General features: G+C 55.1%; 1 protein-coding gene across 2 annotated transcripts in view; it reads left to right on the top strand.

The window, feature by feature from the left end:
* Window positions 1-27,259, top strand: part of Sdk2 (sidekick cell adhesion molecule 2) — a 218,777-nt gene that overhangs the window by 157,908 nt on the left and 33,610 nt on the right. For both annotated transcript variants that reach the window (XM_048366286.1, XM_048366287.1), the window contains exons 13-33: window positions 2,473-2,649; window positions 2,950-3,086; window positions 3,571-3,718; window positions 5,135-5,275; window positions 7,214-7,395; window positions 7,911-8,026; window positions 12,134-12,329; window positions 12,474-12,572; window positions 12,997-13,188; window positions 14,233-14,354; window positions 15,892-16,001; window positions 16,099-16,249; window positions 16,733-16,970; window positions 18,245-18,360; window positions 19,220-19,409; window positions 20,936-21,034; window positions 21,934-22,128; window positions 22,953-23,154; window positions 23,867-23,970; window positions 24,437-24,507; window positions 25,903-26,038. In XM_048366286.1, coding sequence (XP_048222243.1) covers window positions 2,473-2,649; window positions 2,950-3,086; window positions 3,571-3,718; window positions 5,135-5,275; window positions 7,214-7,395; window positions 7,911-8,026; window positions 12,134-12,329; window positions 12,474-12,572; window positions 12,997-13,188; window positions 14,233-14,354; window positions 15,892-16,001; window positions 16,099-16,249; window positions 16,733-16,970; window positions 18,245-18,360; window positions 19,220-19,409; window positions 20,936-21,034; window positions 21,934-22,128; window positions 22,953-23,154; window positions 23,867-23,970; window positions 24,437-24,507; window positions 25,903-26,038 — 3,122 coding nt within the window. The remainder of the gene's footprint in view (window positions 1-2,472; window positions 2,650-2,949; window positions 3,087-3,570; window positions 3,719-5,134; window positions 5,276-7,213; window positions 7,396-7,910; window positions 8,027-12,133; window positions 12,330-12,473; window positions 12,573-12,996; window positions 13,189-14,232; window positions 14,355-15,891; window positions 16,002-16,098; window positions 16,250-16,732; window positions 16,971-18,244; window positions 18,361-19,219; window positions 19,410-20,935; window positions 21,035-21,933; window positions 22,129-22,952; window positions 23,155-23,866; window positions 23,971-24,436; window positions 24,508-25,902; window positions 26,039-27,259) is intronic.

The raw sequence follows: 27,259 nt of genomic DNA, 5'->3' as shown, positions 1-27,259 counted from the left end.
TTAAAGCTTTGGAAGCTGCAGCATCTCTACCTCCACTGCTCACTTCCACTTGGAATAAGTCCAAAAATAGCCAAGGACGATGGGTCAACCAGTGGACATATCTGTGTTTCAGTAAAACTTTATTTGCAAGCAGGCAGTGGGTAATACTTTCCTCACCGCCCTCCTCTCCCCCGCTGTAGACTGCCCCACGTTCTGGCTTTGGCTAGCTACATTCCAGTGCTGTTAACTTGTTCTTCTGTCCCCCTGTATTCCTAATGAGCTCCTAGGACTCCTTAGATTCAAATTCAGTGGCTTTGGCACAGGCACTTCCAAGACAGAGATAGATGCTTTCGAAAGCACCACATCTCAAAGCCAAGAAGGCCCGCGCCACAGATGGTCCTGAAGCAGGAATTCACCGTCTGCAACTAAATTTGCTTTTAAGGAAAATCCAACCCATCCCACAAATGCAAGACAGACCAATTCATTTCTAGGTAAAGAGGTGAATGGAAGGTGATTACTGCTGTACCTTTGCAGATATGTATTCAAAGCCATAAAAATTAACTTACTTCCTTGAGGAAGTGCTTTGGAAAGCATATAAACGTAAGGATGTTCATCAGAGCATGAACTAGAGTAGCAGAAGAAAGGCACTAAACTGATTCTCCACTATTAAGAAGCCAATTAAATGGCAAGATAACTATATTTTAAAGAACACCCTATCTCTGATTTAAAAAAAAACACAAAATGTGTGGAAATGGCATTTTTTAAAGAATATGGGGTGTTTTGTTGAGAGGAAAAGGGTGAGAGTCATCATGTGGATGGAGACAAACATGCATGTGTGGAGGAATGTGTAGATGGATGGGTGGGTGGATGGGTAGGTGAATGGGTGGATGGTGCCTGGATGGTGGTTGGAGGGAGGATGGAAGCACTCGTTACTCTATGATTGAATGGATGGTAGATGGATGCACGCATGCATGATGGATGGAAGGATGGGTGGTGGGTGATAAATGGATTGAGGGATAGATAGTTGATGGGTGGATGGATGATGGCTGAATGGCTGGCTGGGTGGCCAGAATGGATGGACAGATAGATGCATGGTTAATAGTTAAATGGATGCAAGTGTGGGTGGATGGGTGGGTAGGCAAAGGGATGATGGATGTAAGAGGCATGGGCCAATGTAGAGATGGATACAAGAATGGGTACAGAGAAGGAAAGAGGGAGGAGTGGAGGGAGAAAGAGATAGTGAGTAGGAGGGAAGGAGAATTGGATGAATAGATGATGAATGGAGGGATGGGTGACAAATGGGTGAATGGATGATGGATGGATGGATGGATGGATGGATGGATGGATGGATGAATGGGTGGATGGATGGGTGGGTAAGTGGACGATGGATCCATTGATGATAGATGGCTGGCACTGAATAGATGATGGATGGATGGATGGATGATGAATAGATGGATAGAAAGGTGGGTGAATGGATAATAGATGGATAGACACATGGAGGCAGCATGAATGATATCTGGGCAGGTGCTTATCCAGGTAGACGATAAGTCATTGGAATTGTTGATGGAAATCTGCTGTGTTAGGAAAAGCCCTGGAAATTGACTTGTACTGACCTCTGTCCAGGTCTCAGGCACTGCCAAAGTGTTTTCTAGTCGCTCCACAGTCCTTACAGCGATTCTGTAAGGTAAGTGGGACTCATCCCTGCATACAGATGAGAAACTGAGGCACAGCAGGGTTAAGTAACCTCACCCAAGATCACAAAGCTGGAAAATGGCAGAGGCGGGCTTCAGCCTGGGCATCCGACTCCAGAACAGCGGCACTGCCGTCCGCCACCTGCCCATCCACTCAGGGAAGAAGAGTCTGGAAGACAGGCATAGACTCATGTTACCCTAGGTCCTAGTACTAGAGCACCCTCCATGTTCCCTTCGTCTTTTTCTTCCCCCCACCACCACCCCACACACCTTATTTTTTCCTTGTTCTGTATTTTTTTAATTGGTAATTTGTTTTCAGACTCAGGTTTCGAATATCACAGAATCACTGTTGTAAGCAATCTCCAGTTCCAGAGAGTTCTAGGAATCTATGGCTGCTCCCCCACCCTGACCCCCGGGGTGATGGGGGGCACCTCACTCACCATGAGAGAGACCCAGGGTGACCTGCACCCCACAACACAGGGCTGGCCCTCGGAGTGTGGTCAAGTCCCCCTTTGTACAGACTGGCCAACACAAAAGTGATTTTTCTGGACACACAAGTCAATTTGTGGCAGAGTCGCATTGATCTCATGACCCTCCTCATAAAACTAATTCCAAACGGGGTCTATGTGGGAACTTTTCATTCTTTCCTCAGCCCTGGCCTGGCCAAAACCGTCTCCAGAAAAACCCCTGTGGATGGATCACCACCACCCCTGCCCGTCTTGGGTGCTCTCTTCCCAGGGCCAACCTTGGGGGAGGCTCACCCCAGGACCTCCCTTTATCTCCCGGCTCTTCCTCCTCACAGGTATGTGTGGGAGAAGGACGGGGCCTCCCTGGCCATGGAGAACAATCCCCGCATCCGCCTGGACAAGAACGGCTCCCTGCACGTCTCCCAGACATGGTCGGGAGACATCGGCACCTACACCTGCAGGGTGATCTCGGCCGGCGGCAACGACTCCCGCAGCGCCCACCTGCGGGTCAGGTGAGGACAGAGGAGGCAATGGCACCGCGACGGCTCGGGGCCAGCGGGGGGACAGAGAAAGCAATGGCACCGGGATGGCTCGGCTTGACTTGTTTACGTCAGCACCCGTGACCATGCAGGACCCGGGCGCAGGCCCTTCGAGCATCCTCCGGGATGCAGCCTTCGGCCTCCCGCTCAGCTCGGCGAGGCCTCCATCCGGAGCAGGGGTCCGAGCGAGGCGTTCTGGAGGGAGGAATCTCCCGGTGGACCCTGGGATGCCATGTTCCGTGTGGCGGCCCCCTCCACCCCTGTGTCTTCCAGGCAGCTGCCCCACGCCCCGGAGCACCCTGTGGCCATGCTCAGCGTGGTAGAGAAGCGAGCCATCAACCTGACATGGGCCAAACCCTTCGACGGCAACAGCCCCCTGATCCGCTACATCCTGGAGATGTCGGAGAACAGTAAGGACCGCACCCCGCCACCCTCCCCCGTCACCTCTGGTACCCCCCGCTCAGCGTTGACACATGGTGCAAGTCAATGCTGGGCTGGAGTCCCCACGCCCTCCGGTCCCCAGGCCTGGGGCCCCCCCAGCAGATCCTGCCCTCTACAGCCCAGCTTCCGCTCCAAGGAGGACAACAGCCTCCGCCTGTCCCGCGCCGCTCAGCTGCTGCCTGATGCCAGGCCTGACGCAGCAGCAGCAACATGAACTCCAAATGTAACAAGAATAACCTGATGGCCCAGAGTTCCTCAAGGGGAAAGATAAGGGCATCTCAGGTCCCATGAGCCCTTGCTCCCTCCGGCTCCCTGGTCACATGGGCTCGTGAATCCCAAGGAAATAGTGCACATGATGCCCTTACTGGGCTAAGCGGGAAGGACAAGGGTAAACCCCCTCCTGGTCGTGCCCCACCCACCCCTCCGCCCCTCCCTCCCCCCCCATCTCCGCAGATGCCCCCTGGACCATTCTCCTGGCCAGCGTGGACCCTGAAGCCACTTCAGTGATGGTCAAGGGTTTGGTCCCAGCCCGATCGTACCAGTTCCGTCTTTGTGCCGTCAACGACGTGGGAAGAGGACAGTTTAGCAAGGACACTGACAGGTGAGGGGGAGCGGGGGGATCTGACACACCAGATGAGGCAGGGGCTACAGGAGACACTGCTCGACTCAGACCTAGCTCGGAGAGCAGAGCTGGGCCTTTGGCTGGGCATCTCTCTATCCCCATGGGACTCAGCCTCCCTCTCTGTAGAATGGGGGGGATAACACGTACATAACAGGGATTAAGGAAGATGCCCCAGGCAGGGTGCTACAGACAAAACGTGATGAGTGATAAGCACGGACCAATTCATGAGATGCCTATTGATAATGTGCTATGTAAATTCAAAGACCTCACTTTCTTCTGCCGCCCCCCCCCCCCAGCCATCCAGGAAGTTCCAGAAAGTTGTAGGGACCCCTCGGGTTTCCACACACAGTGTCTTGCTTCCTGCCAGGCCCTGGGGAGGTCCTCACAAAGCTTCTTATTACATGATGGACACTGAAAAGTTAAAACAGCAGGCAAACCATGTCACAGCCTTTCTCGAGAAGGCAAATCCTATCCAGCTCACCCAGTAGGACAAGCAGCCATTGAACAAGAGGTCAGAAATCACACGCACCAAAGCCGTGCACGTAGCTGCCACCCCAGGACTCTCTGTACCACCAAGTCCCGTTCACACGGAACCCCCAACCGATGGCCCCGAGTCACCAGGAATAAAGGTTAAATACCCATCTCATCAGGCTCTCGAAAAGCAAGGGCGTCTCAGTACTTGGTGGAGAGCTATCCATCACAGAGCAAACGCATACAAATAAACAAAAAGGGGAAAGACATCCATCAAAAATAATTAACTTCTGTTTTTAATGGATAAGTGTCAGCGATGTAAAAAATAGGCTTTGCCAGAACACTGCGTGCCCTAGAGGCATCAGAGACGGAGTGGTGGTGCTGGGCCCCAGGAGGCCGGTGGGGGTCCCTGGGCTCTTGTACCCACCCCAGGCCCACCCCCCCCACACCCCCAGCCTGGTGCTCAGCTGGTCAGATACAGGGGCCAAATTAAGGCCCGCCCCCCAATCGGCCAATGAATGAAAAGGAAGTGTACCATATCCCCACTTCTAGAGTAGCGGCCTGGCTCTTACCCTCCCCCCCGCCCCGTCCACCCCAACTGCGGCTTCCTCCACAAATGGGAATCCAAGGCCTGTGCCCCTCAACTGTACCAAAAATATACACAGGTGGCGCGCGCGCGCGCGTGTGTGTGTGTGTGTGTGTGTGTGTGGTGTGTGTGTGTAAAGACATGTGTCGTGTTGTTTGGGCAAACCAGCAGGGCATTCTCAAACTTCTGAGAGACGTTCAGTGAGTTCCCCGGAAGCACACAGCAGGTGTGCAGAACCATAGGGAGGGAGGGAGAGAGCAGGGTGGAGCCCACCTCCCCATGACCCACCCAGAGGCGATGGGTGGGAGCCCACCTGCTCTTGTTGGTCTCCGGTACAGGGTTTCGCTCCCTGAGGAGCCCCCCACGGCTCCCCCACAGAACGTCATCGCCAGCGGCCGCACTAACCAATCCATCATGATCCAGTGGCAGCCTCCTCCCGAGAGCCACCAGAATGGGGTCCTCAAAGGGTACCTCATCAGGTAGGCGGGGTCCCCACCCCAGGGAACACCCAGCAAGGGGCCAGGGGTGGGCGAGGATGGGGTGGTGGCCAGGAAAACACAGCAGATTCGTGGCACCTTCTCCGCCTCTGGTGAGAAATGTACGCCCTGTGGCAGGAATGGTTTGGGTTCGACTTCTAGAGGAGCTTCAAGCCGTGTCTACCGTGGAAAGCAACAGGAATCGTTGGGTGAAGATACCCATAATCTTCGCTTAAGAAAGTTGCCAAAATAGAGTATTCCTAAATTAAAATTAAGCTGCATTCCTCCCCCCCCCCCCCGCCGGCCCCGCCCGGCTCACACCTGAAATCCTGGCCACTCAGGAGGCTGAGATCTCAAGATGGAGGTTCAAAGTCAGCCTAAGCAGAAAAGTCTGTGAGACTCTTGGTTCCAACTGACCAGTAAAAAGCCAGACATGGAGGTGTGGCCCAAGTGGTTAAAGCACCAGCTTTGAGCCCAAAAGCCAAGTGAGAGCTCAAAGTCCTGAGTTCAAAACCCCCAAACTGGCACCGAACAGAAGTCTACACACATCTCTAGATGTGTGCTCTCTAGCCAGTCACTCTGGCTGTGTAAAATTATTTTAAAAAATACATGGGTGGGCAGGGCATGGGGGGAAAAAAACCTGTGATCCCATCTGCTTGGGATATGGAGACAGGAGGACCATGGTTCAAGGACAACCAGGGGAAAAAATTATCCAGACCTTATTTCAAAACACAGCTGTCTGGGGAACAGAGATTTAAGGATCCTTGTCTGCGTCCAGAAAGGGTGGGGAGGGAGGATTCTCAAAATGTTATCAGAAACCGTAACCTAGCTACTCAGGAGGCTGAGATCGGAGGATCACATTTGAAGCCAGCCAGCAGGAAAGTCTGTGAGACTCTTTTTTTTTTTGTAATTTATTTATTAATTAAACACAGATTTTTTGACAAGGTGTTGTGCAAAATGGTACAGTTACATAGTAGGGCAGTGTGTACATTTCTTGTGATATCTTACGCCCTGTTTTTCTTTCCCTTCCCTAGGTCAGGTAGACATATACACAATACACAATGTATCAAGAACATATACAGTAGCCACGTGGCCAAGCCCAAGAAAATTCGCCTAGGGCTTTAAATGTAATGTGGACATTAGACAATATGTCGACAGTAGTCTTATATGAACGTGCATACATAGCTTTTGGGCTATTGTATTCCACTGAGAGGTCAATTTTTGACCTTTATATGTTGAGTAGTTGTTTGGTTTTAGTTACATAATGTTGGGTCGCTGACCCAGTCCTGTGGGAAATACCATTTGACAAGCAGTTTTTGATTTCACAGACCTGGTCTCTACTGTCTCTCCGTCACCCCATCTTAACAGTCATGTATCAGGGAGATCATGCTGTGAGATTCTTATTGCCAGTAAATTACTCAAAAAAATTCAGAAGTGGAGCTGTGGAACAAGTAAGTGGTAGAGCACTAGCCTTGAGCAAAAGGAGCTTAGGAACAGTACCCAGGCCCTGAGTTCAAGGCCCAGAACTGCCGCTCCCTCCCCCTCCCAAAAAATGTTACCTGAAAAACAAACATGCCCCATTTGGGGCATGGCTCAAGCAGTAGAGAATCAGACGAGATCAGGCGCGTTCAGGGTGGTATGGCCATAGACAAGCAGTAGAGAATCTACTTACCTACCTAGCAAGCACAAGGCCTTCAGCTTAAGCCCTGAAGTATCACCAAAAAAAAAATAATAATAATAATAGTAATAATTTATCAAAGTCAGACTCAACTCCTCACTTGCATGGCGAATAGGCTAGGGGCCACCCACCCTGCTGGACAGGACAGCTGTGAGTCGCAGAACTTTCTAGAAGACAGTGGGGCTGCTCAAGGCAGTGTCCTGAGAGCAAGGCAGTGCAGGTGGACTCATGCCCACCACGCCCTCCTCTCCGCTCCCCATCAGGTACTGCCTGGCCGGCCTGCCTGTCGGGTACCAGTTCAAGAACATCACCGACGCCGACGTCAACAACCTGCTGCTGGAGGACCTCATCATCTGGACCAACTATGAGATCGAAGTGGCCGCCTACAACAGCGCAGGGCTGGGCGTGTACAGCAGCAAGGTCACCGAGTGGACGCTGCAGGGAGGTGGGTAGACGCAGACGGGGGCTGGAAGGAGCAGGTGCATCAGCTTTCCAGTCCTCAGCCTCCAGGACCCTGGCCCTGGCCCTGGCCTGTCCTCCACCTGTCCAGTCTTGAGCATCCTGACTTAGGATTTGCCACTGTGCTTGAATGGAATGCGTACCTGTGCCTGGCTCCCTCCAGGTAGCTGGGCCAGGAAGAAGAGGAGAAGGTCAGGGTGGACACAGGATGGGACAGGACTGGACAGAGCTTTCCAGGTTTCAGGGACTGGCAGTGGAGTTACCTGGATGATGAGATAGCTTACACACCATAGTCCACCCAAAACTCACCTGAATACTGCATGAAATAATTGGCATGTCCGTTGCCTTTAATCTGTCAGCCCCTGGTGGGTGGGATGGGCCAGTTCCGTTGACCTTGAACTAAGAATAAGACATACACACCCAGTTACACAACCAGCAAGTGTGCTACAGCACTCAGACTGACCAGCCCCTGCTGCCCACCTGTGCCTTGATCCCCTCTAGTTCCCACGGTCCCCCCGGGGAATGTGCACGCAGAAGCCACCAACTCCACCACCATCCGCTTCACCTGGACCGCCCCCAGCCCCCAGTTCATCAACGGCATCAACCAGGGCTACAAGGTACGGAGGCCTCTCCTCACCTAGGGAGATGGAAGGTGGGGTGGGACTGAGGAGGGGCAGGACCTGGAGGGCCGCTGGCCACAGCAGGAAGCAAGGCCTTACCCAGTAAAGAACCAGAGCAGAGAAGCGCTGGAGGCATGGCTCAAGTGGAAGAGCATCTGGCTAGCAAGCATGAGACCCTGAGTTCAGTCCCCAGGATCATCAAACCATTTAAAAAAAAAAACTGCTGGGTGTCGGTGGTTCACGCCTGTAATCCCAGACACTCAGGAGGCTGAGATCTGAGGATCATGGTTCAAAGACAGCCCAGGCAGGAAAATCCATGAGACGGTTTATCTCCAATGAACCACCAGAAAACCAAAAGTGGCTCAAAGTGGTAGAGCACTAGCTGTGAGCAAAAGAACTCAGGGACAGCACCCAGGCCCTGAGTTCAAGCCCCACAACCAACAAAAAAATAAAGATTAAAAACTAAAATGTTTGTATTTTCGTTGCAGAATAAGGGCTACCACCTCTCGTTCTCAGCCTCCTAAGTAGCTAGGATTATGACGAGTGTGTGCAACCAGCACCCGAATCCTCTTCCCCTTTTTTAATCTTGAAATGTTTCACACACCTACAAGAGTAGAGGGGAGACAATAATGAACCCCATTTGCTCATCTCCAGCTTCAGGATTTACTAACTCACAAGCCAGCTGGGGTCCCTTTATCCCCATCCCTCGGCCGCTCTCCTGGAATATTCTGAACCCAATTCCAGGCCACACATCATGTCATCCACAAATACTTCTTAGGGAGTGATAATAGATACGGTTTTTGTCTAAGACAAAACCACAACAACCACATTATGAGGCCTACAAATGTCAGCAGTCCCTCTGATGTCATTAGCTCTCCAGCTCCGAGTGCCACATTATTTCTGCTACGGATTGGCTTCTATCTCAATGGAGTCCACACGGTTTCTGTTTGCTTTTTATTTAAGGTCTCCGTTGATCTATAGATTCTCTCTTGCACCTCTTTCTCTCCCTTCTTGGCTTGTAATTCATTTAGAGAAGAAGCAGTCATCCGTCCTGCAGAATTTCTCCCCAAGCTGGATTTCCCTGACCGCACCCCTGCGGGAGATATTGCACTTGTCCTTGGAAAGCCATATTTCCATTCACTGGCAGATCGAGCAGGAGACTAGTCAGATCCAGGTTTGATGGGGGCTTTTTATTTACCCCAGAAAACAATGCATCCTAGATGGTATAGTGTATTCCCACTGGAAGGTAGAGTCTGTTTGTCCTTTGCAGACAGCCCTCGGCAGCCCTGTGTGATTAATTTCAATAAGGATTGCAAAATGAAGTTGGGCAAATATTATCTTTTTTTTTCCTGGCTTCCTAGTTGAAAATGATTTACAAAAAAAAGGGAAAAAAATCCCCTGTTAGCAGATTTTTGGCTCTCTAGACATTTAATTCATGTAGGAAATGTCGGGGGTGGGGGGGAACCACCTCCATTTAGCTGGGTACCAGTGGCTCCCACCTATAATCCTAGCTACCCAAGAGGCTGAAACCTGAGGATCGAAATTCGAAGCTAGCCTGGGCAGGAAAGTTCATGAGATTCTTATCGCCAATTAACCAGTAAAAAGCTGTAAGTGGAGGTGTGGTTCAAGTGTCAGAGTTCTAGCCTTGAGCACAAAAGCTCAAGGACTGCACCCAGGCCCTGAGTTCAAGCACTGGCACACACGCACGCATGCATGCACGTATGCACACACCACAGCTCTGTTTGTATGCATTCATCAGTCTAGGGTTGCTATGGACCTGAGAGAGGCAGCGCATCATGGCAGGGAACAAAGTGGGTACGAGGGCTGTTTACCTCATGGCTGCCAGGAAACAGAGAGAAGCAGATGGGCCAGGAAGAAGAGCGGCTCCTGGAAGGCTATTCTCCTTGTGACTTCCCCCAGTCAGGCCCCACCTCCTAAGTCCATTCAGCTCTCTATCCATCAATGGATGGATGCATTGGTTAGCTCAGAGCCTTCACAATCCAGTGATCTCTCAATGATGGGATCCCCCAGCTGGAGACCAAACTTTCAACACATGAGGCTTTGTATCCAAACCATAGCACAAAGGCGTGTCAGGAACTTCAGGCATGTCGGGAACTTCACTGTCCTATAGCTCCACACCCCATAGTGAATATTTTGAAGCCAACTCTGGAAGCCATGGATCTGCTGCCATCTTGGATCTGCCGCCATCTTAGGAACTATAGGACTGAGTCTATATTGTTTACCTTCCACACCGCACTTCACTTACCATTTCTTACACGTTGTTCCTGTAGACAAGGCCCAGTGACACTGCTTCAAAACACCTGTAAAGTCATTCTTTTTGCCTTTATTTCTTTAAGAAAAGATAGTGATTATAATTAACTTAAGCCCAATAAAATAATATTTACCCAAATTTTACACTTGCTGGGGAACACGCCACACAATTAATTCCAACAGCCTAATTAATTCAAATTTACATTAATTAAATTAAATTAAAACATCAAGCTCATTTCTTCATCTACTCCAAAGAAGTTGGAGCAATTTAATTGCTATGAAACAAGATAACTGAAATAAAGAGGATATTTAACATACTTATTAAATGCCACTTAGTATTTCTGATTGGTATTTTTAGGGTCTAATTAGTGTCTAATTAACTTGCTATAGGCTATCTTTCCACAATACCAATTAAATTTCAAAACATCCTTTATAAACACAGGGCCCTGAAAAAGAGAAGATTAAGCATTGTTATAGGGCGTGAGTTAATCAGGAGACATTGGCGTGGTATTGTTTTATATCTATAAATACCATGCTTATTAAAGCTTCTCAAGTGTAGCTTTTCAGCATTAATTGCTATTTAATCAACTTCAAATAAATGAGGAAATCTTGGAAACCAGCTGTCATTGTTGGAGACAGATGAAGAGCCCAGAAAACAAGAGCAGGAGGTGAGCAGGAGGTAGAATTAGGAGAGGCAGCAGGCTTAGACAACCAATGGGAGGCAGGTGCCGAGGTTGGTGAGAGGGAAAGGCATGGGTTTCTAGATGAGGCCGGGGTCTCTTGATGACTCCTCACCTCTAGGTAACATTGCAGATTGAAATATCAACTTGGGCTGGGGATATGGCCTAGTGGCAAGAGTGCTTGCCTCATATACATGAAGCCCTGAGTTCAATTCCCCAGCAACACGTATACAGAAAACAGCCAGAAGTGGCGCTGTGGCTCAAGTGGCAGAGTGCTAGCCTTGAGCAAAAAGGAGCCTGGGACAGTGCTCAGGCCCTGAGCCCAACCCCCAGGACTGGCAAAAAAAAAAAAAAAAAAGAAAAAGAAATATCAACTTGGAACTGTCAAGAGGACAGAATTACCCACCAAAGTAAAGTTCCCAGTTCGATAGGATGTAAGCCTTGGGAACTCCAAAGGAGACACTGCCCCCCAACTTGTGGGGTGAAAACTGTAAAAGACCAGGGCTTGGAAACTGACAGCCTCGGCTGTCCCTGGCTGCGGACATTGTCAAAGGCACCCAGCCTCCCCGACCCTCAGTTTTCTCATTTGTAAATAAAGGATGTGCAACCTGCCTCTGGGATGTAAAGCCCTGGTTCCTGGGGTTTAGAGGGTCCCAAGTTTGCTCAAATGCTGTGCTGAGGTTTCTTAGAAGTGTGTGTGTGTGTGTGTGTGTGTGTATGTGTGCATATGCACACAAACTCAGGGCTTGGGCACTGAGCCTGAGCTTTTCCACTCAGTGGTTAGTTAGCACTCTACCACTTGAGCCACAGCTCCACTTTATGGCGATTAATTGGAGATAAGCGTCTCTCCTGGGCTCTCCCCAGGTGTGAACTACTGGCTCTGGGCTGAGAAGTAAGTTTTTAACACAGGCCTGGGTTTTGGTTTGGCACTGGGCCGGCAGAGCCTCCTTGTGGCGGGACAGGGCGAATGCACTTGCGGGGGCATCTAGCTCCTTGCCTGAACTCATTGGCTCAAGTAATGGGCCAGCACCTCCGAGTGATCGCAGGCAGGACAGGTCTCCGGTGCCTGTTACGCCCTTTCCTGGGGGCCCTCGCATTAGCCCAGCCCGTGGAACAGGGCTTTTCTGGAAGGTTCTCGCTGGCCTCTCCCCAGCTGATCGCCTGGGAACCAGATCTGGAAGAGGAGGTTACCATGGTGACCGCCCGGCCCAACTTTCAAGACAGCATCCACGTGGGCTTTGTTTCCGGCCTGAAGAAGTTCACGGAGTACTTCACCTCAGCGCTGTGTTTCACCACCCCGGGGGACGGGCCCCGCAGCAGCCCCCAGCTGGTGCGCACCCACGAGGACGGTAGGTGCTTCTGCCCTTCCCCGGCTGCCCTCCCCAGCCCCCCAGCCCCTCCCGCCCTGGCTCACGCAGTTATCCCACGCAGTGTGGCCTTGTTCTGGCTCTAACTTGTCCTGGCTGGGGGTGGGGGACCCTTTTGGGGAACAGTGCCAGGCCCCGTGGGACACCTCAGCTTCAGTGACATCCTGGACACTTCACTGAAGGTCAGCTGGCAGGAGCCAGGAGAGAAGAATGGCATCCTCACAGGTAGGCCCCAAGGGACTCTGGATCCAGATGTGGGGGGGGGGGGTGTTGAGGAGAGTTCAGCCAGCTCTCGTCCAGGCCTCCAGTGACCCCCACATCTTAGCAACCACACAGAGGACTCACTGATAGCTCTCCTCTGCAGCGCCTCCCCGCATCTCTGCCCCCAGATCTCAGGTCTTAGGGGACCCCCCCAGGGTTGCCATGATGACCTTTCCCTCTCCTCTCATTGCCCCCCTCCCTTGGTGGCTACACCCTGGGCCTCAGCTGGGACACAGACAGCCACGCCCTCCCTTGCACCACTACTCACCAATGAGGACACGACTGGCAGCCTCATGGAAAACAGGAAGTCGATCAAGGGTCAAATCTAGGGTCAAGGCCAATGGATGGTCCCAGCCCAGCTCATGTCATTACTGTGGGCTCCCACCAGGGTACCGGATCTCCTGGGAGGAGTACAACCGAACCAACACCCGCGTGACCCACTATCTTCCCAATGTGACCCTGGAGTACAGAGTCACCGGCCTCACTGCGCTGACTACCTACACCATCGAGGTGGCCGCCATGACCTCAAAGGGCCAGGGCCAGGTCTCCGCCTCCACCATCTCCTCTGGGGTGCCTCCAGGTAGGTGCTTCTCCGGGCTGGCCTCTGTTTTCCTGATCTTGTGGGAAATGACGGCTTTCTCCCCTGTTCTGTGGGTCTGGGGCCCTCGCCCTAAGCAACAACCATCATTCCTGTGGCCCCAACGTCTCCAGGTGGAGGCTTCTGCCTCTCACCACACAAGACTCTTGGCACAGCAGGTGCGATGTGGTCTCACTAACATTTTGCCCAGCTGGCCTCAAACCACAACCCCTCCTAATCTCTAGCTCTCAAGTAGCTGAGATTGCAGGCGTGAGCCACCACAGCCTACCTGAGGGATTGGACTAGAATAACCCCCGTGGTGGTTCCCAGATCTCTACAACTGGCTTGGCTGCCACGCTCTCATCCCTGAACCTGTCCACCGAAATGGTATCTGGAGTCCCGTCCGTCCCCGGTAACACTGTGTGTCAGTAATGCTGACATTTATATAACCACACACACCCCCATGCCAGAACGCCAGCTCGTGACACCCTCACAATCCTGAGTCAGTGTTGTCATTATCTTCTCCATTTGATTGAGGCACAGAGGAGTAGCTAACTTGCCCAAAGACAACACGACCTCTGAAGAGTGGAGTTAGATTCACACTCACACAGTCAGACTCCAGAATGTGTGGTCTTTCTGTTCATACTGAGCCTCCAAGAGCCTCGAGATTTCAGTTGGAAAGGAGGAGCTGCCTCCTTTTCTCTGTCCCCCAGCCATGACCGGGCATGCGATGGGCGGGCTGTAAGGGGGCCATATGGATGGAGAGGAAGATGGCGCCTAGTGGATTTCTCTCTGAGCCCAGCTTGGGTTCGTGTGGTCTTGTGACCATTTCCCTCACACCCAAATCTGCCTGGGGGAGCTCTGGCTTCCATGGCCCTGAAAGGTGCCCTCTGCCCCTAAATCTGTCTTAGCTTCCTGTATGACACAGGTTCCTAGCCAAAACTGGCCCATGAGGCTTCAGGTATGCCTGTTCCGGAACCTCATGGGGCCTCCCCCTTCTGTGGCCCCTGAAGTCCCACGCCACGTGGAATCATTCTCCTTGTCCAGAGCTCCCTGGTGCCCCCACCAACCTGGGCATTTCCAACATCGGCCCCCGCTCCGTGACCTTGCAGTTCAGACCGGGCTACGATGGGAAGACCTCCATCTCCCGCTGGCAGGTGGAAGCCCAGGTAAAAACCTTCTGTGGAAGAGGGGGGAGCCCTGGATCCAGACTCTCCCCCTACCCCCACCATTACTGCCTCGTCCTTAGACAGACCGGAACCCTGAGTACAAAAAAAAAAAAAAGTGCTTTCAGTGTGAACTTTCACCTCCTCTACGTAGGATGGGGCCACGTCCCAGTAAATCCACAGAGCTGAAAGTAGCCTAAGTTAGCAAGGCTTTTTTTTTAAGGTTTTGTGGATGTGGGTGTGCCTGTACAGGGGCTTGAATTCGGGGCCGCTCACTCTGGCTTAGGTTTTTTTTTGTTCAAAGCTTAAGCCACACCTCCACTTCCATCTTTTATGCTGGTTGAGTGGAGATAAAAGTCTCGTGAACTTTTCTTCCCAGTCTGGCTTTGACTTCGGATCCTCGGATCTCAGCCTCCTGAACAGCTGATAGCCACCAACAAGTATTTCTGTGGAATACCTGTTGGTTTTAGACCAGTGTAAAGTTGAAATTTGATTAAGTCAAATCATGGTAAATTGGGGTCTGTCTATATACCCAAACGCCCACAGCTCCCTAGCCTGTCTCCGGGGTACCTCACCCGCCCCTGCACATGAGACCACCCCTACCCGTCCCCTCCGGGGTTCAGCAGTGGCTCGTTGTTCAAGAAGAGTAGGCTGCTGCCCTGCAGCACCTTAATCAACCCTGTGGTTCTCAGTTCTGCACCCCAGAATTGTCAGGGAGTACTCACAAGTTCAACACTGTGTTCTACTCCCAGAAATTCAGATTTAGCTAGTTGGATGGGCAGTGAAATTTGTTGCACCCACAGGTTCCTGGCCCCACCCCCAGGGATTCTGATTGGCTGGGTCTGGCACACACGCGCACACACGCGCGCACACACACACACACCAATGATTCTAATTAGCTGGGTCTAATATATACTCCCAATTATTCTGATTGGCTGGGTCTAAACACTGGTTCCTAGCTCCTCCCCCCCCCCGGGATTCTGATTGGCTGGGTCTAGCACACACACACACACACACACCCAATGATTCTGATTGGCTGGGTCCTGCACAGGGCCTGGGAATAGGTTTAGAAACAGTATTCCTCAGGATTTGTGGGGATGGAGGGGTTGTTGGTTGGCTGGGTTTTTTTGTTTTTGTCAGTTGTGGGGCTTGAGCCTCTTTGTGCTCAAGGCTAGCCCTCTACCACTTGAGCCACAGCACCACTTCCAGTTTTTGAGGGGTTAATTGGCGATGAGTCTCACGGGGACTTTTCTTCCCGGGCTGGCTTTGAACCACAATCCTCAGATCTCAGCCTCCTGAGTAGCTAGGATTATAGACGTGAGCCCAGCACCAAGCCTTCTTTGGGGATTTGATGTAGGAGGGCTCACAGACACACCTGCCATCACCTGTAAGGGCATAGAAAGATGGTGTGCTTTTGCTGAGCCCTGAGATTTGGACCAAGGCCTTCCCTGGGCAGGGCTGCTGCCTTCCAGGGCTTGGGCTGAGAACATCCCGCCTCAGCCCTGTCGACTGGACAGACCTAAGGGTCCCCCCTCTCCAGGTGGGCGTGGTCGGGGAGGGAGAGGAGTGGTTGCTGATCCACCAACTCAGCAATGAGCCAGATGCCCGCTCCATGGAGGTGCCCAACCTCAACCCCTTCACCTACTACAGGTAAGACCCTCACGCGGCGGGTAAGAGCCGCCCCCGGGACATGGGCGGGGTGGCTGATCTGGGCAGCCCCCACACCTCCCTGTTCATCCCCTCCTAGCTTCCGCATGCGCCAGGTGAACATCGTAGGCACCAGCCCACCCAGTCAGCCGTCCAGAAAGATCCAGACTCTCCAGGCACCCCCAGACATGGCCCCGGCCAATGTGACTTTGCGCACGGCCAGTGAGACCAGCCTGTGGCTTCGCTGGATGGTGAGGCTCCCTGGAGGGCAGTGGGGTGGGACGCCTCCTTATCCTGGTCACCGCGCCGCTGTCACACCTCGAAGACAGCACCTCAGATCGCTACGCTTCTTTCTCTTTACGTATACGTTGTTTTTTTTTCAAACTTTTCCTTCCTTTCTTCGTTACTTATCTGTTGAGATGCCCGCTAGCCCCTTGTGGCCAAGGGATCACAGGTACCACCTGACAGTAAAGGCTAGAAATCATGGGCAGATCACCCCAATGCACAGCTAGGGAAACTGAGGCTCGCGGAGGCTAGGAACTCCCTCATGAGCTCACAGCTCGGCACGTGCTCAGTCACGGAGCTGCCGAGGAGGAGGAGGAGGAGAAGGCCAGGGAGGTGCCGGTAGTCTCTGGGGCCAGTCTCACAGATCAGGGTGATGAGGGGTTCCCAGGCCGCCCCTCCGGCACAGGGTGGCCTCCCTCCCAGTACCTCCCACCCCCTGACTTCCGCAGCCCCTCCTGGAGATGGAATACAACGGGAACCCGGAGTCGGTGGGCTACAAGATCAAGTACGGCCGGTCAGATGGCCACGGCAAGACGCTGAGCCACGTGGTCCAAGACCGCGTGGAGCGGGAGTACACCATCGAGGACCTGGAGGAGTGGACGGAGTACCGCGTCCAGGTCCAGGCCTTCAACGCCATCGGGAGCGGGCCCTGGAGCCCCACGGTGGTGGGCAGGACTCGGGAGTCAGGTACCGCGCCGCCTCTCTGCCCTCAGAGCCGTCCAAGGGCACCCGAGGCTGCATCCAGCCCCCAAAGGCAGTCTGAGCAGCTTGCTCGGCCGTGGCAGAACTTCCTGCCACACGATGGTGTCCCTCCCAGTACCCGTCCCTCACATCCAGCCCCGGTTCCCACCATCAGAGACTCTGGCGTAGCCAAGCGGTTCAACTTACCCAAAACTGACACCTACCTGTCCTTGCTTTAACCCAATACCAGTGGTGTCTGAGGAGTCTGACACAGAGGTTTGGGGGGGGGGGGGGACAGCTTGCTCTCAGAACATTCCAGAAACACCTTCCAGAAGTTCCTAGGGGGCATGGTAATTATTCACCCATGGAATGTGAACCAAGAGGCAGCTCTCAATTATCCGCGCTGCCCTGTGGATTTTTCCTGTCACATTTTAAAGGACAGACAGAGGGCCAGGTGTGGTAGCTCAGCTCTGTCATCCCTGCTACTTAGGAGGCAAAGACAGGAGGATCACAGTCCAAGGCTAACACTGACTTAAAAAAAAAAAAAAGAGTTAACAAGATCCTACCTCAAAACAAGCCGGGCCAGCAAGGCCCTGGTGCCTCATGCCTGTCATCCTAGCTACTCAGGAGGCTGAGATCCAAGGATCATGGTTCCAAACTAGCCCAGGCAGGAAAGTCTGTGAGACTCTTATCTCCAATGAACCACCGGAAAACTGGAAGTGGCGCTGTGGCTCAAAATGACAGAGCACTAGCCTTGAGCAAAAAGAGCTCAGGGACAGCACCGACGCACCAGAGTTCAAGCCCCACAACCTACCAAACAAACAAATAGGAATTGGCATCGCACGCCTATAATCCCAGCTACTTTGAAAACAGACGTAGGAAGGTTGAGATCTGAGGCCAGCTTGGGCAAAAGCACAAGATCCTACCTGAAACACAGGACCGGTGACATGTCTGAAGTGGTAGCGGGCCTGCGTAGCAAGTACCAGGCCCTGAATTCAACCATCAAAAAGGAAGGAAAAAAAAATGACAGATGGCCCTCACTAGTCCCCAGCCCCACCACCCCTCCTCACAGTGCTGGCAGGAAGTGCTAACTCCTCCTCTAAAGTTAGGCTGCGCCGAGAATACCGAGGGAGGCAAGGCATTCCAAAACCCATAGGCGTCGTGGAGGACAATCCGGGGCCCGTCTCTGCCCATCCTCTTCCTACCCGGCTCCACCTCGCTCCCCTGCAGGGGCCGACCTGGGGTCCTCAGACCCTTCTCTCCTCCCCTGTCTCCCGCAGTCCCGTCTTCTGGCCCCACCAACGTGTCTGCGCTGGCCACCACCTCCAGCAGCATGCTGGTGCGCTGGAACGAGATTCCCGAGGCCGACCGCAATGGGCTGGTGCTGGGCTACAAGGTGGGTCTCCGCACCAGGGGCACTGGGAGGGGGGGGAGGGCCTCCCTGCTCTTGGGGTCTCTGCTTCCCAGAGTGGATCTGCCGGCTTCTTGCCTACCAACCACCCTAGCAAATAAGAAGCCTGGGCCAGGCGCCGGTGGCTCACGCCTCTAATCCTAGCTACTCAGGAGGCTGAGATGTGGAGATCATGGTTCCACAGCCAGGCTGGACAGGAAAGTCTATTATCTCCAGTTAGCCAGCAAAATGCTGGATGTGGAGCTGTGAGCCAAGTGGCAGAGCGCCAGCCTTGTGTGAAAAAAAAAAAAAGCTGAGGAAGAGCATCCAGGCCCCGAGTTCAAGTATGTTGTGCTTAGTACTGGCACAATAAAATTTTAAAAAGGATAGCGAGGCCCAGAAGTCAGGCCAGGAGCCTTTGGCTGTCCCAGCTCTTCCAGGAGACCATGCTGGGGGGCCCCAGAGCCCCCAACGGGCCCTGTTTTCATTCCCAGTATTTTCTAGAATTCATCTTAAAGCTGTCTCTAGGCCCACGTCCGGCCCTGGCCTAGGCCTGGGCTGCTGTCCTGGGCTCTGCCGCTATCAGCTGTGGCATTGTGAACAAGTCCTGTTCTCTTCCCGGCCTGCCTTCTGCCTGAGTGCGCTCTAAGGGGACTTCGGGGCCTCTGGCTGAGTCTACCTTTGTGTTCCACAATCACCAGCTTTGCAATTACCCCCCACGTCCCCTGGTGGGGGCGGGGGGCAGTCAATGAGCCCCAGCCTGCCTGCTCCACACACCCCCGTTGCAGCCTTGGGTGAGACTCAGGCCAGGTGCTGGCAGGGGGAGACCCAGGGGCTGAGGCCTCCCCCGTGCTGGGCCCGGCAGGTGGTGTATAAGGAGAAGGACTCGGACACCAAGCCCCGGTTCTGGCTGGTGGAAGGCAACGCGTCTCGCAGTGCCCAACTCACGGGCTTGGGCAAGTATGTGCTCTACGAGGTCCGCGTGCTGGCCTTCACGCGCATCGGAGACGGCAGCTCCAGCCACCCTCCCGTCCTGGCGCGCACACTGGACGACGGTAAGTCCGAACGCTGGCAGGGCCAGGGAGGACAGGAGAGGCCCGCCCCTCCTCCACCCTGCCCCCTCCTCCACCCCGCCCCCCCTCCACCCTGCCCCGACCGGACATCATACCCTGCCCGATCCTCCATCCCAACCCCTGCGTGTTCAAAAACACCTGTGCGAGCCAGGCCCTGGGGGCTCACCCCTGTAATCCCAGCTCCTCACGAGGCTGAGATCTAAAGGTTGTGGTTCAAAGCCAGCCCAGGCAGGAAAGTGGAGCTATGGCTCAATGTGGTAGTGCACTAGCTTCGAGTGGGAAAAAAAAAAAAAACTCAGGGCCAGCACCCAGGGCCTGAGTTCAAGGCCCATGACCAACAACAACCACGAAATCCGTGTGTCCCTGATTCCGTCTCTTGGCTCCTCCGTGGGGTGAGCACATGGAACAGGAACTCTGCACTAGTTTTGACTCAGTGCTCACCTGGAACAGGCTCACGTTGGGTAAACTCTGGCTTATTCTGGAATAGAAGCCTCCTGGTCCTGTGTGTACAAGACCAGCATGGCTGCGTTCTGCACTCACTGTTACAGCCAGAGTCCCGGGCCCACGCGGACCCGCAGGCCTCGTGTCGCTCCTTCACGCCACACGCCACCCCGCCGCCCGCCCGCCACGCACATTCACAGGGTCCACACGGAAATGCAGAAGGAAGGCCAGATACCATATGTCTATAGATTCGAAAGCTATAAATCAAGCTAATGAACTGTTAAATTAAATATGTCCGGGCCTCCTGCCGTACGATGACCTAGAAGGCCGCGTTCGCGTTTGCAAACCGCAGACTCCTCGGTGTTCTCTCTGCTGGAATGCGTATCTCAGGACGAGCTTCCCCGCCCACTCCCCCCTCCCCCCGCTTGCCAGCACGGACCCCCTCTCTTCTCCTGCTTCCCACCCGCTCTTTCCGTCCACACCACTCAGTCTCTACCCTCACATCCCCGGGGACTCTCTCTGGACCCCGGGGCACACAGCTTACCCTCGTGGAGGATAGGGATGTCCGGCAAGTGGGCCCATCCAGACCCTGGAAGTATGGCTGGGGCAGTCTGGGAATGGGGCCTCCAGGACCCTAGAATAGCAGAGTGCAATCTGGAACGGTCATGGCTACTTAGAAGACTGAGACCCGGAGGACGGGGGTTCAAATTCAGCCTCGGCAGAAATGTCTGAGAGACTCTATCTCCAAATAACCAGCAAAATGGCAGACCGGAGGAGGTCTGGTTCAGATGAGGTTAGAGTACCGGCCATAAGTGAGCAAGTGAGCGAGCAAGCAATGGGAGAGTGGGAAGCCCTGAGTTCAAGCCGCTACACATAGCTCAGACCCAAAGCTAAGTTCTCAGCCCGGAGCCTGTGGCGGAGGGAACCGATCTGGGGAGTAGATAACTCACTGGTGGCATTTTTCCTGTCCCTGGCTCCTGACTCCACAAACACCTGCGGAGCTGAGTGGGCCTTGGGGCTGAGCAGCGCCCCATCCCCCACCCTCCCCTCCCCGCTGTCCCCTCCAGTTCCAGGCCCTCCCGTGGGCATCCTGTTCCCAGAGGTGAGGACCACGTCTGTGCGGCTGATCTGGCAGCCCCCAGCGGCCCCAAACGGCATCATCTTGGGTAAGGCTGAGCGTTGTTTGTTGTTTTTTCTTCTGAGCCCCGGGAAGGAGGAAGTGGCATAAAACTTTGCACTCAGGATCCATTCCCATTGGCAAGAGATGGGGTACCCCGGGAAGTGTCTCCTTAAAGGTGAGATCTGAGCCCTGTTTCGCCTGCCGGAGGTTTCCGCCTGTGATGTTACCTGCAGCAGGGCAAGGGCAAGGTTCAGATCTCTGAAGCACCATTGGCTGGCTTGGTGCCTACCCATATTCCCAGCCTGCGGGCATCTGGTAGACCCAGCAGCTATTCGGAAGAAGGCTGCGAATCAGAATTCCCCCCCACCCCCCCCCCCCCGAAGGCAGCAGCCATGGGCCCTTGAACAAGCCTGCTTCCTACCACCGCCTCAGCCCCTCATCTTTAAAACAGTGGCTTAGCCGGGCATGTTGGCGCCCACTGGTAAACCCTGCCACCAAAAGGCTGGAGCAGGAAGGTCACTTATACCCAGGATTTTTGGGGACAACATAGGCAATATAAATTCAACTCCACCTTGGGCTCCATAGCAAGACCCTGTCTCAGAACTATGAAAAATAAATAATATGATAATTTAGGGAACACGGGCACATGTACACAGGAAGGGCAGTCCCTGTGCTAGGGCTCCGGGTTCTGGTCTCCCATCATGTCTATCCTGAAGGAAGGTCACACATGCAAAGACCGAGAGACAGGGATGCTAGTGGCTTTATTCTAGAAAGTCCCAGGCTGGGAATTCCCGCTCAGCCACTTGCTAGTGGGTGGTCTGGTCTCCGCCTGCCTCAGTCTCCTCACTGGCCCGACCTGCACCCCCCACGGTCCACCTTCCCCAAGCGTATCTAAGGACGGAAGCGTGACCACCCACGGCTGCCCTCCCCCCTCCTCCCTCCCAGCTTACCAGATCACTCACCGACTCAACGCCACCACAGCCAACACCGCCGCTGTGGAGGTGCTGGCACCCAGTGCCCGCCAGTACACGGCCACCGGCCTCAAGCCAGAGTCCGTCTACCTGTTCCGCATCACGGCCCAGACCCGCAAAGGCTGGGGAGAGGCTGCCGAGGCCTTGGTGGTGACCACGGAGAAGAGAGGTGACTTCCTGGTGGGGCCTGGGGGGCCTGGGAGCAGCCATGCTCGTTAGGAATCTGTCGCTCCAGTCTGGTCTGGAACAAAGGGGGGGCTCCAGTTCCCAGCGTCTAGGGCCGTGAAGGGTATAGTTCACTTCCAGTCTACCCCAAGAGCTCCCTTGGCTCTGGTTTCTTCCTTAGAAAGATGATCAATGAGCCAGGCTAGTGGTTCACACCTGTAGTCCTAGCTACTCAGGAGGCTGAGATCTGAGGATTGTAGTTCAAAGCCAGCCCTGGGCAGGAAAGTCTGTGAGCCTCTTATCTCAAATGAGCCACCAGAAAACCGGAAGTGGAGCTGTGGCTCAACGCGGTAGAGCGCTAGCCTTGAATGAAAGAGCTCAGGGACAGTACCCGGGACCTGAGTTCAAGACCCACAACTGACAAAAATAAAAGTTGGTGAACACCTCTTCCCTCTCCCTCCCAGCCCCGGGCCTTGCCCAGTCAGGTGCCAGTTCAGGGCTGCACCCTGGAGTTCTAGCACATTCTGTCCTACTTCCCCTCAGCTGGCACCTGGGGTTCCCAGATGCAAGCCTGAGCCCCCAGTGCTGGGTGTGAAGGGGGCTTGCTGGGAAGAACCAGAGAGCACTGGCTCTCCACCCAGGGTTCTTCTGCCTCCTGGAGGATGCTGAGTAATGTCTGAGGGGAAGGTGTGAGGCCAGGGAAGAGGGATGGGGACTGGGGTCCCGGGCTAGAGCCCTGGGGCGCCCTCCCCCCCCCCCCGCCCTGTCCCCACCGGCCCAGGCACGGCTGACTGACTTACCTGCCCCCCTCCCCACGCCGCCTCCCAGACCGCCCCCAGCCCCCCAGCAAGCCCACGGCCCGGCAGGAGAGCGTGAAGGCCCGCAGCGTGCTTCTGTCCTGGGAGCCGGGCAGCGACGGGCTGTCCCCCGTGCGGTACTACACCGTCCAGACCCGAGAGCTGCCCGGCGGCAAGTGGGTGCTCCACTCCGCCTCGGTGAACCACAACGCCTCCACCTTCGTCGTGGACAGGTGAGGCAGGCTCCGCACCAGCATCTCCCCCCACCCCCCGCCGGGAGTGGTCCTTGGGTGGGGGGAGGGGGGGTCCAGGGGCCCCAGCATGGCCCCCACCTCCTGCTCAGCTCACCCCACACAGGAGGCCTCTCCCCCACTCCCCTCCTCCAGCTCCACCCCAATCTCCTTCACTCCCTCCCTCCCCGCCCCCGCTGGGAGCGCCACTGGGCTGGCTCCTAATCATTTCTGGAGCCTGGCTGCCCCCCGTGAGTGAAGAGCTCCCCATCCTTCATGAACAGCCAGCATCTTCTTTAATCGGGGTGTGCAGCTTCTCCGAAACTCTGCCTTCAATTTAATCACTGCTGGCAAACGAACTCAGAGCCTTGCGCGCTTGCTCAGCTTTCCGGTTGTTTTGTCTTGCTCGGGGCAGGCGCTCTACCACTTGAGCCTCGACTCCACCTCCAGCAGCTTTTTTTTGCTGGTTAATTGGAGATAAGACGCTCACACGCTTTCCTGCTCGGGCTGGCCTCACTCGGTGATCCTCCTCCTCCGATCTCAGCCTCCTCCGGGGCAGCTAGGGTGACCGGCCTGAGCCACCAGCAGCCCAGGCTTCCTTGAGAATAGCACCCCCAGCTGGGGAGCCGCGTTGCCTGCCTTCACCACATGGGGCCGTTAGATACTCAAACCGACTGGGCGCCTTGGTCACTGGCCCCCACCCGTGCCTCCGCAGGCTCAAGCCCTTCACATCCTACAAGTTCCGCCTGAAGGCCACCAATGACATCGGGGACAGCGAGTTCAGCGAGGAATCCGAGTCGCTGACCACCCTGCAGGCCGGTCAGTGCCGTCTCCCACGTGGCTCTCCTGCCCTTGGCCCCTGGCGACTCTGGGACCTTGAACAGGAATGGACGTAGCCCTCTAGGGCGCGGTTCCCAGGAGGTCTGGGCCCACGGGGCCTTTGCCCAGGGCCTCAGGACCCCAGATGTAGTAGCCTGGCGTGTGAGGGCAGTTTTCCCCTATGTCGCTCCGAATGCCAGGGAAGAAGTGGGGGGGGGGCAGCCCCCACGGGACGGCCTGGCTCCGAGGGACAGAGGGAGGGAGGGACTCGGGGACCCTCGGATCTCTGCTCCACCCTGACCCTCTGCTCTGCAGAAGTTGGGCTGGGGTCGTATGGGGTGGGTTCAGTGGGACCGGCCTGTCAGTCCCGTGTCTGCAGAATCGGCGGGGGGGGGGGGGGCGCTTCTCCTAGGTGGGGCTGAAGCTCCAGCTTTCAAGTCCCCCCCCTCCCTGACTCTCTCTGCAGCCCCTGATGAAGCACCCACCATCCTCTCAGTGACACCTCACACCACCACCTCCGTGCTCATCCGATGGCAGGTACGGCTGGGAGGACAGGGTAGAGCTGTGTGTGAGAACTCTGAAAGGCTTCTTGCTGGGCCCAGCGAGCCAAGGGTCCCCAGCAGGGCTGCCTGGACCCAGCTTCTCCACCCCAGAGCACAGGGGAAGGCAGGAGAAACCCCAGGGTGTGCTGGCCGTAGAACATTCTAGAAACAGGTGCACACTCTGGTGCGCACCTGTGCCACATCTGGACGTGAACACCAGGCAGATGTCATCACCCCTGCTGCCCACGAGCACAGACTCAGGCGGCGTCACAGATGGGCCCACATTTCCCAGCTCATGCGTGAGCTCAGTGCCTGGTTTAGAACCAGCATCAGGTCTACTGAAGCCTTGGGCACGAAAGGCCGTGGGGGCTCTTGGGACCCGAATCCAGATCCAGCGGTCTGTGAAGGCTTTCCTCATAGAGACCTATGCCCGTCGCCAGCGGCGGGAACCCGTAGACCAGAACTCACTCCCTTCAGTGGCTCCTTCCTGTTCTGCCAGGGCCTGGGAACAAGAGACTACCCATGTGCCCTATCCTTTAGGACCCTCTGTGCCCTCTGGGGTCCGACCTTGAACTCAGCAGGTCACCCACAGGGGCCCCAGAGCAGCCAGTTAGAGTCCCCGATTCTCAGGGTCGGGAAGGTGGGGCCCGGCCCATGCCCCTTGCACCCGAGGCCCAGGCTGTCCAAGGAGACACCCCCTAAATGACCAGAAACGACCTGGTACGGCCACACACCAGGCTGGAAGCAGACTGAGGCGCAAGCTGGCCAAGAGGACAGGAGGATGCCCAGTGTACCCAGGGCAGCAGTTAAGGAACTAATAACAGCCAGAAGAGCTTCAGCAGATTTCTTTTTAAGGGGCATCGTAAAAGTATTTCCTACCTTTTCCCGAAGTCTGTTCTCCCTCTCAGCTGTGGACGGGATCAGAAAGCAAAGGAGAGGAGGAAGTCAGAGACACACACAGACACACACAGACACACACACGCCCCCTATGTGCTTTGTAGGAGGGAGGGGGCCGGGCTTCTGGGATCCACTAGGAAATGAGGGCGGGCAGTGAGCTGAGCACTACAGCACCGGGGGGGGGGGGGGGGGGGCGGGGCAGAGGTGAGAGTATCCAGGGTTATGTTCCCAGGACTCTGGGCCGCTGTGTGGCTGTAGCAAGTACCTGAGCCTCTCTGAGCCTGTTGCCCGCTCTGGGAAACAGGGATTGCAGGGTGATTCCTGCCCATCGGGAGCTTGATTAGAAGTGCTTTGGGAACTAAAAGTAGCCCCTGCTATCCTGATTCAGACACAGACTCAGTCTGGGGCCATAGGAGACCTGGTGGGGAGAGAGGGTGCATTGGGGTGGGCAGTGGTCAGGGCCCTTCTCCATGTCCCACCTCCTTTCCTCCAGCCACCAGCTGAGGATAAGATCAACGGCATCCTCCTGGGCTTCCGAATCCGGTACCGGGAGCTGCAGTTTGAAGGGCTGAGGGGCTTCACTCTTCGAGGCATCAACAATCCCGGAGCCAAGTGGGCAGAGCTCACCCGTGAGTGACACTCTGAGGGACTGGGGAGGGTGGGCCTGGGTACCAAGTGGGCGGGGCTCGCCTGTGTACACTCTGAGGGGCCAGGGAGGATGGGCCTGGCCGCTGAGTAGGTGGGTTTACCTGTGAGTGACACTCTGAGGGACTAGAGAGAATGGGCCTGAGCACAGAGTGGGTGGGGCTTACTTGTGAGTGACACTCTGAGGGACTGGGGAGGATGGGCTTGAGCACAGTGGGTGGGGCTTACTTGTGAATGACACTCTGAGGGACTGGGGAGGATGGGCTTGAGCACAGTGGGTGGGGCTTACTTGTGAGTGACACTCTGAGGGACTGGGAGGATGGGCTTGAGCACAGAGTGGGTGGGGCTTACTTGTAATGACACTCTGAGGGACTGGGGAGGATGGGCTTGAGCACAGTGGGTGGGGCTTACTTGTGAATGACACTCTGAGGGACTGGGAGGATGGGCCTGAGCACAGAGTGGGTGGGGCTTACTTGTGAATGACACTCTGAGGGACTGGGGAGGATGGGCTTGAGCACAGAATGGGCGTGGCTTACCTGTGAGTGACACTGAGGAACTGAGGATAGAGCCTAGGTGCCAAGTGGGCAGGACTCACCCAAGAGTGACACTCAGAAGGACTGAGGAGGATGGACTTGGGCACAAAGTTGGCGGGGCTTACCTGTGAGTGACACTCTGAGGGACTAGGGAGGGAGGATGAGCCTGGGCACAGAGTGGGCGGGGCTTACTTGTGAGTGACACTCTGAGGAACTGAGGATAGAGCCTAGGTGCCAAGTGGGCGGGACTCACCTGTGAGTGACACTCTGAGGGACCGGGGAGGATGGGCCTGGGCACAGAGTGGGCGGGGCTTACTCGTGATTGACACTCTGAGGGACCAAGTGGGTGGGACTCACCCCTGAATGACACTCAGGTTGAGGCAGGCACACTCATCTCCCTACTCTGAAGCTCCCAGGTTCCTGGGATCCAAAACAGCAGCTCTGCCTTCTTCCCTCCCTTGCATGTGTCTCCCCCCCACTCATCCCGTCCCATGTGCTCACTTGCCAAGCGTTCACTCAGGACCTTCTACCTGCCCAAGACACTGGGGTGTGCCGTGCTCAGGCACACAGGCCCCTCCCCTCTTGAGCTTGCCGACCAGAGGAGCCAGGTGTTGGAGACATAAACCCGCAACAGGTGTCTAGGGCTGGTGTGGCATCTCCAGGAATGTCAGA

The sequence above is a fragment of the Perognathus longimembris genome, chromosome 17 (genome assembly GCF_023159225.1).
Source record: "Perognathus longimembris pacificus isolate PPM17 chromosome 17, ASM2315922v1, whole genome shotgun sequence".
In the NCBI taxonomy this organism is placed as follows: domain Eukaryota; kingdom Metazoa; phylum Chordata; class Mammalia; order Rodentia; family Heteromyidae; genus Perognathus; species Perognathus longimembris.
The sequence above is the reverse complement of the archived record's forward strand: the minus strand, read 5'-3'. Positions and strand labels throughout refer to the sequence as shown.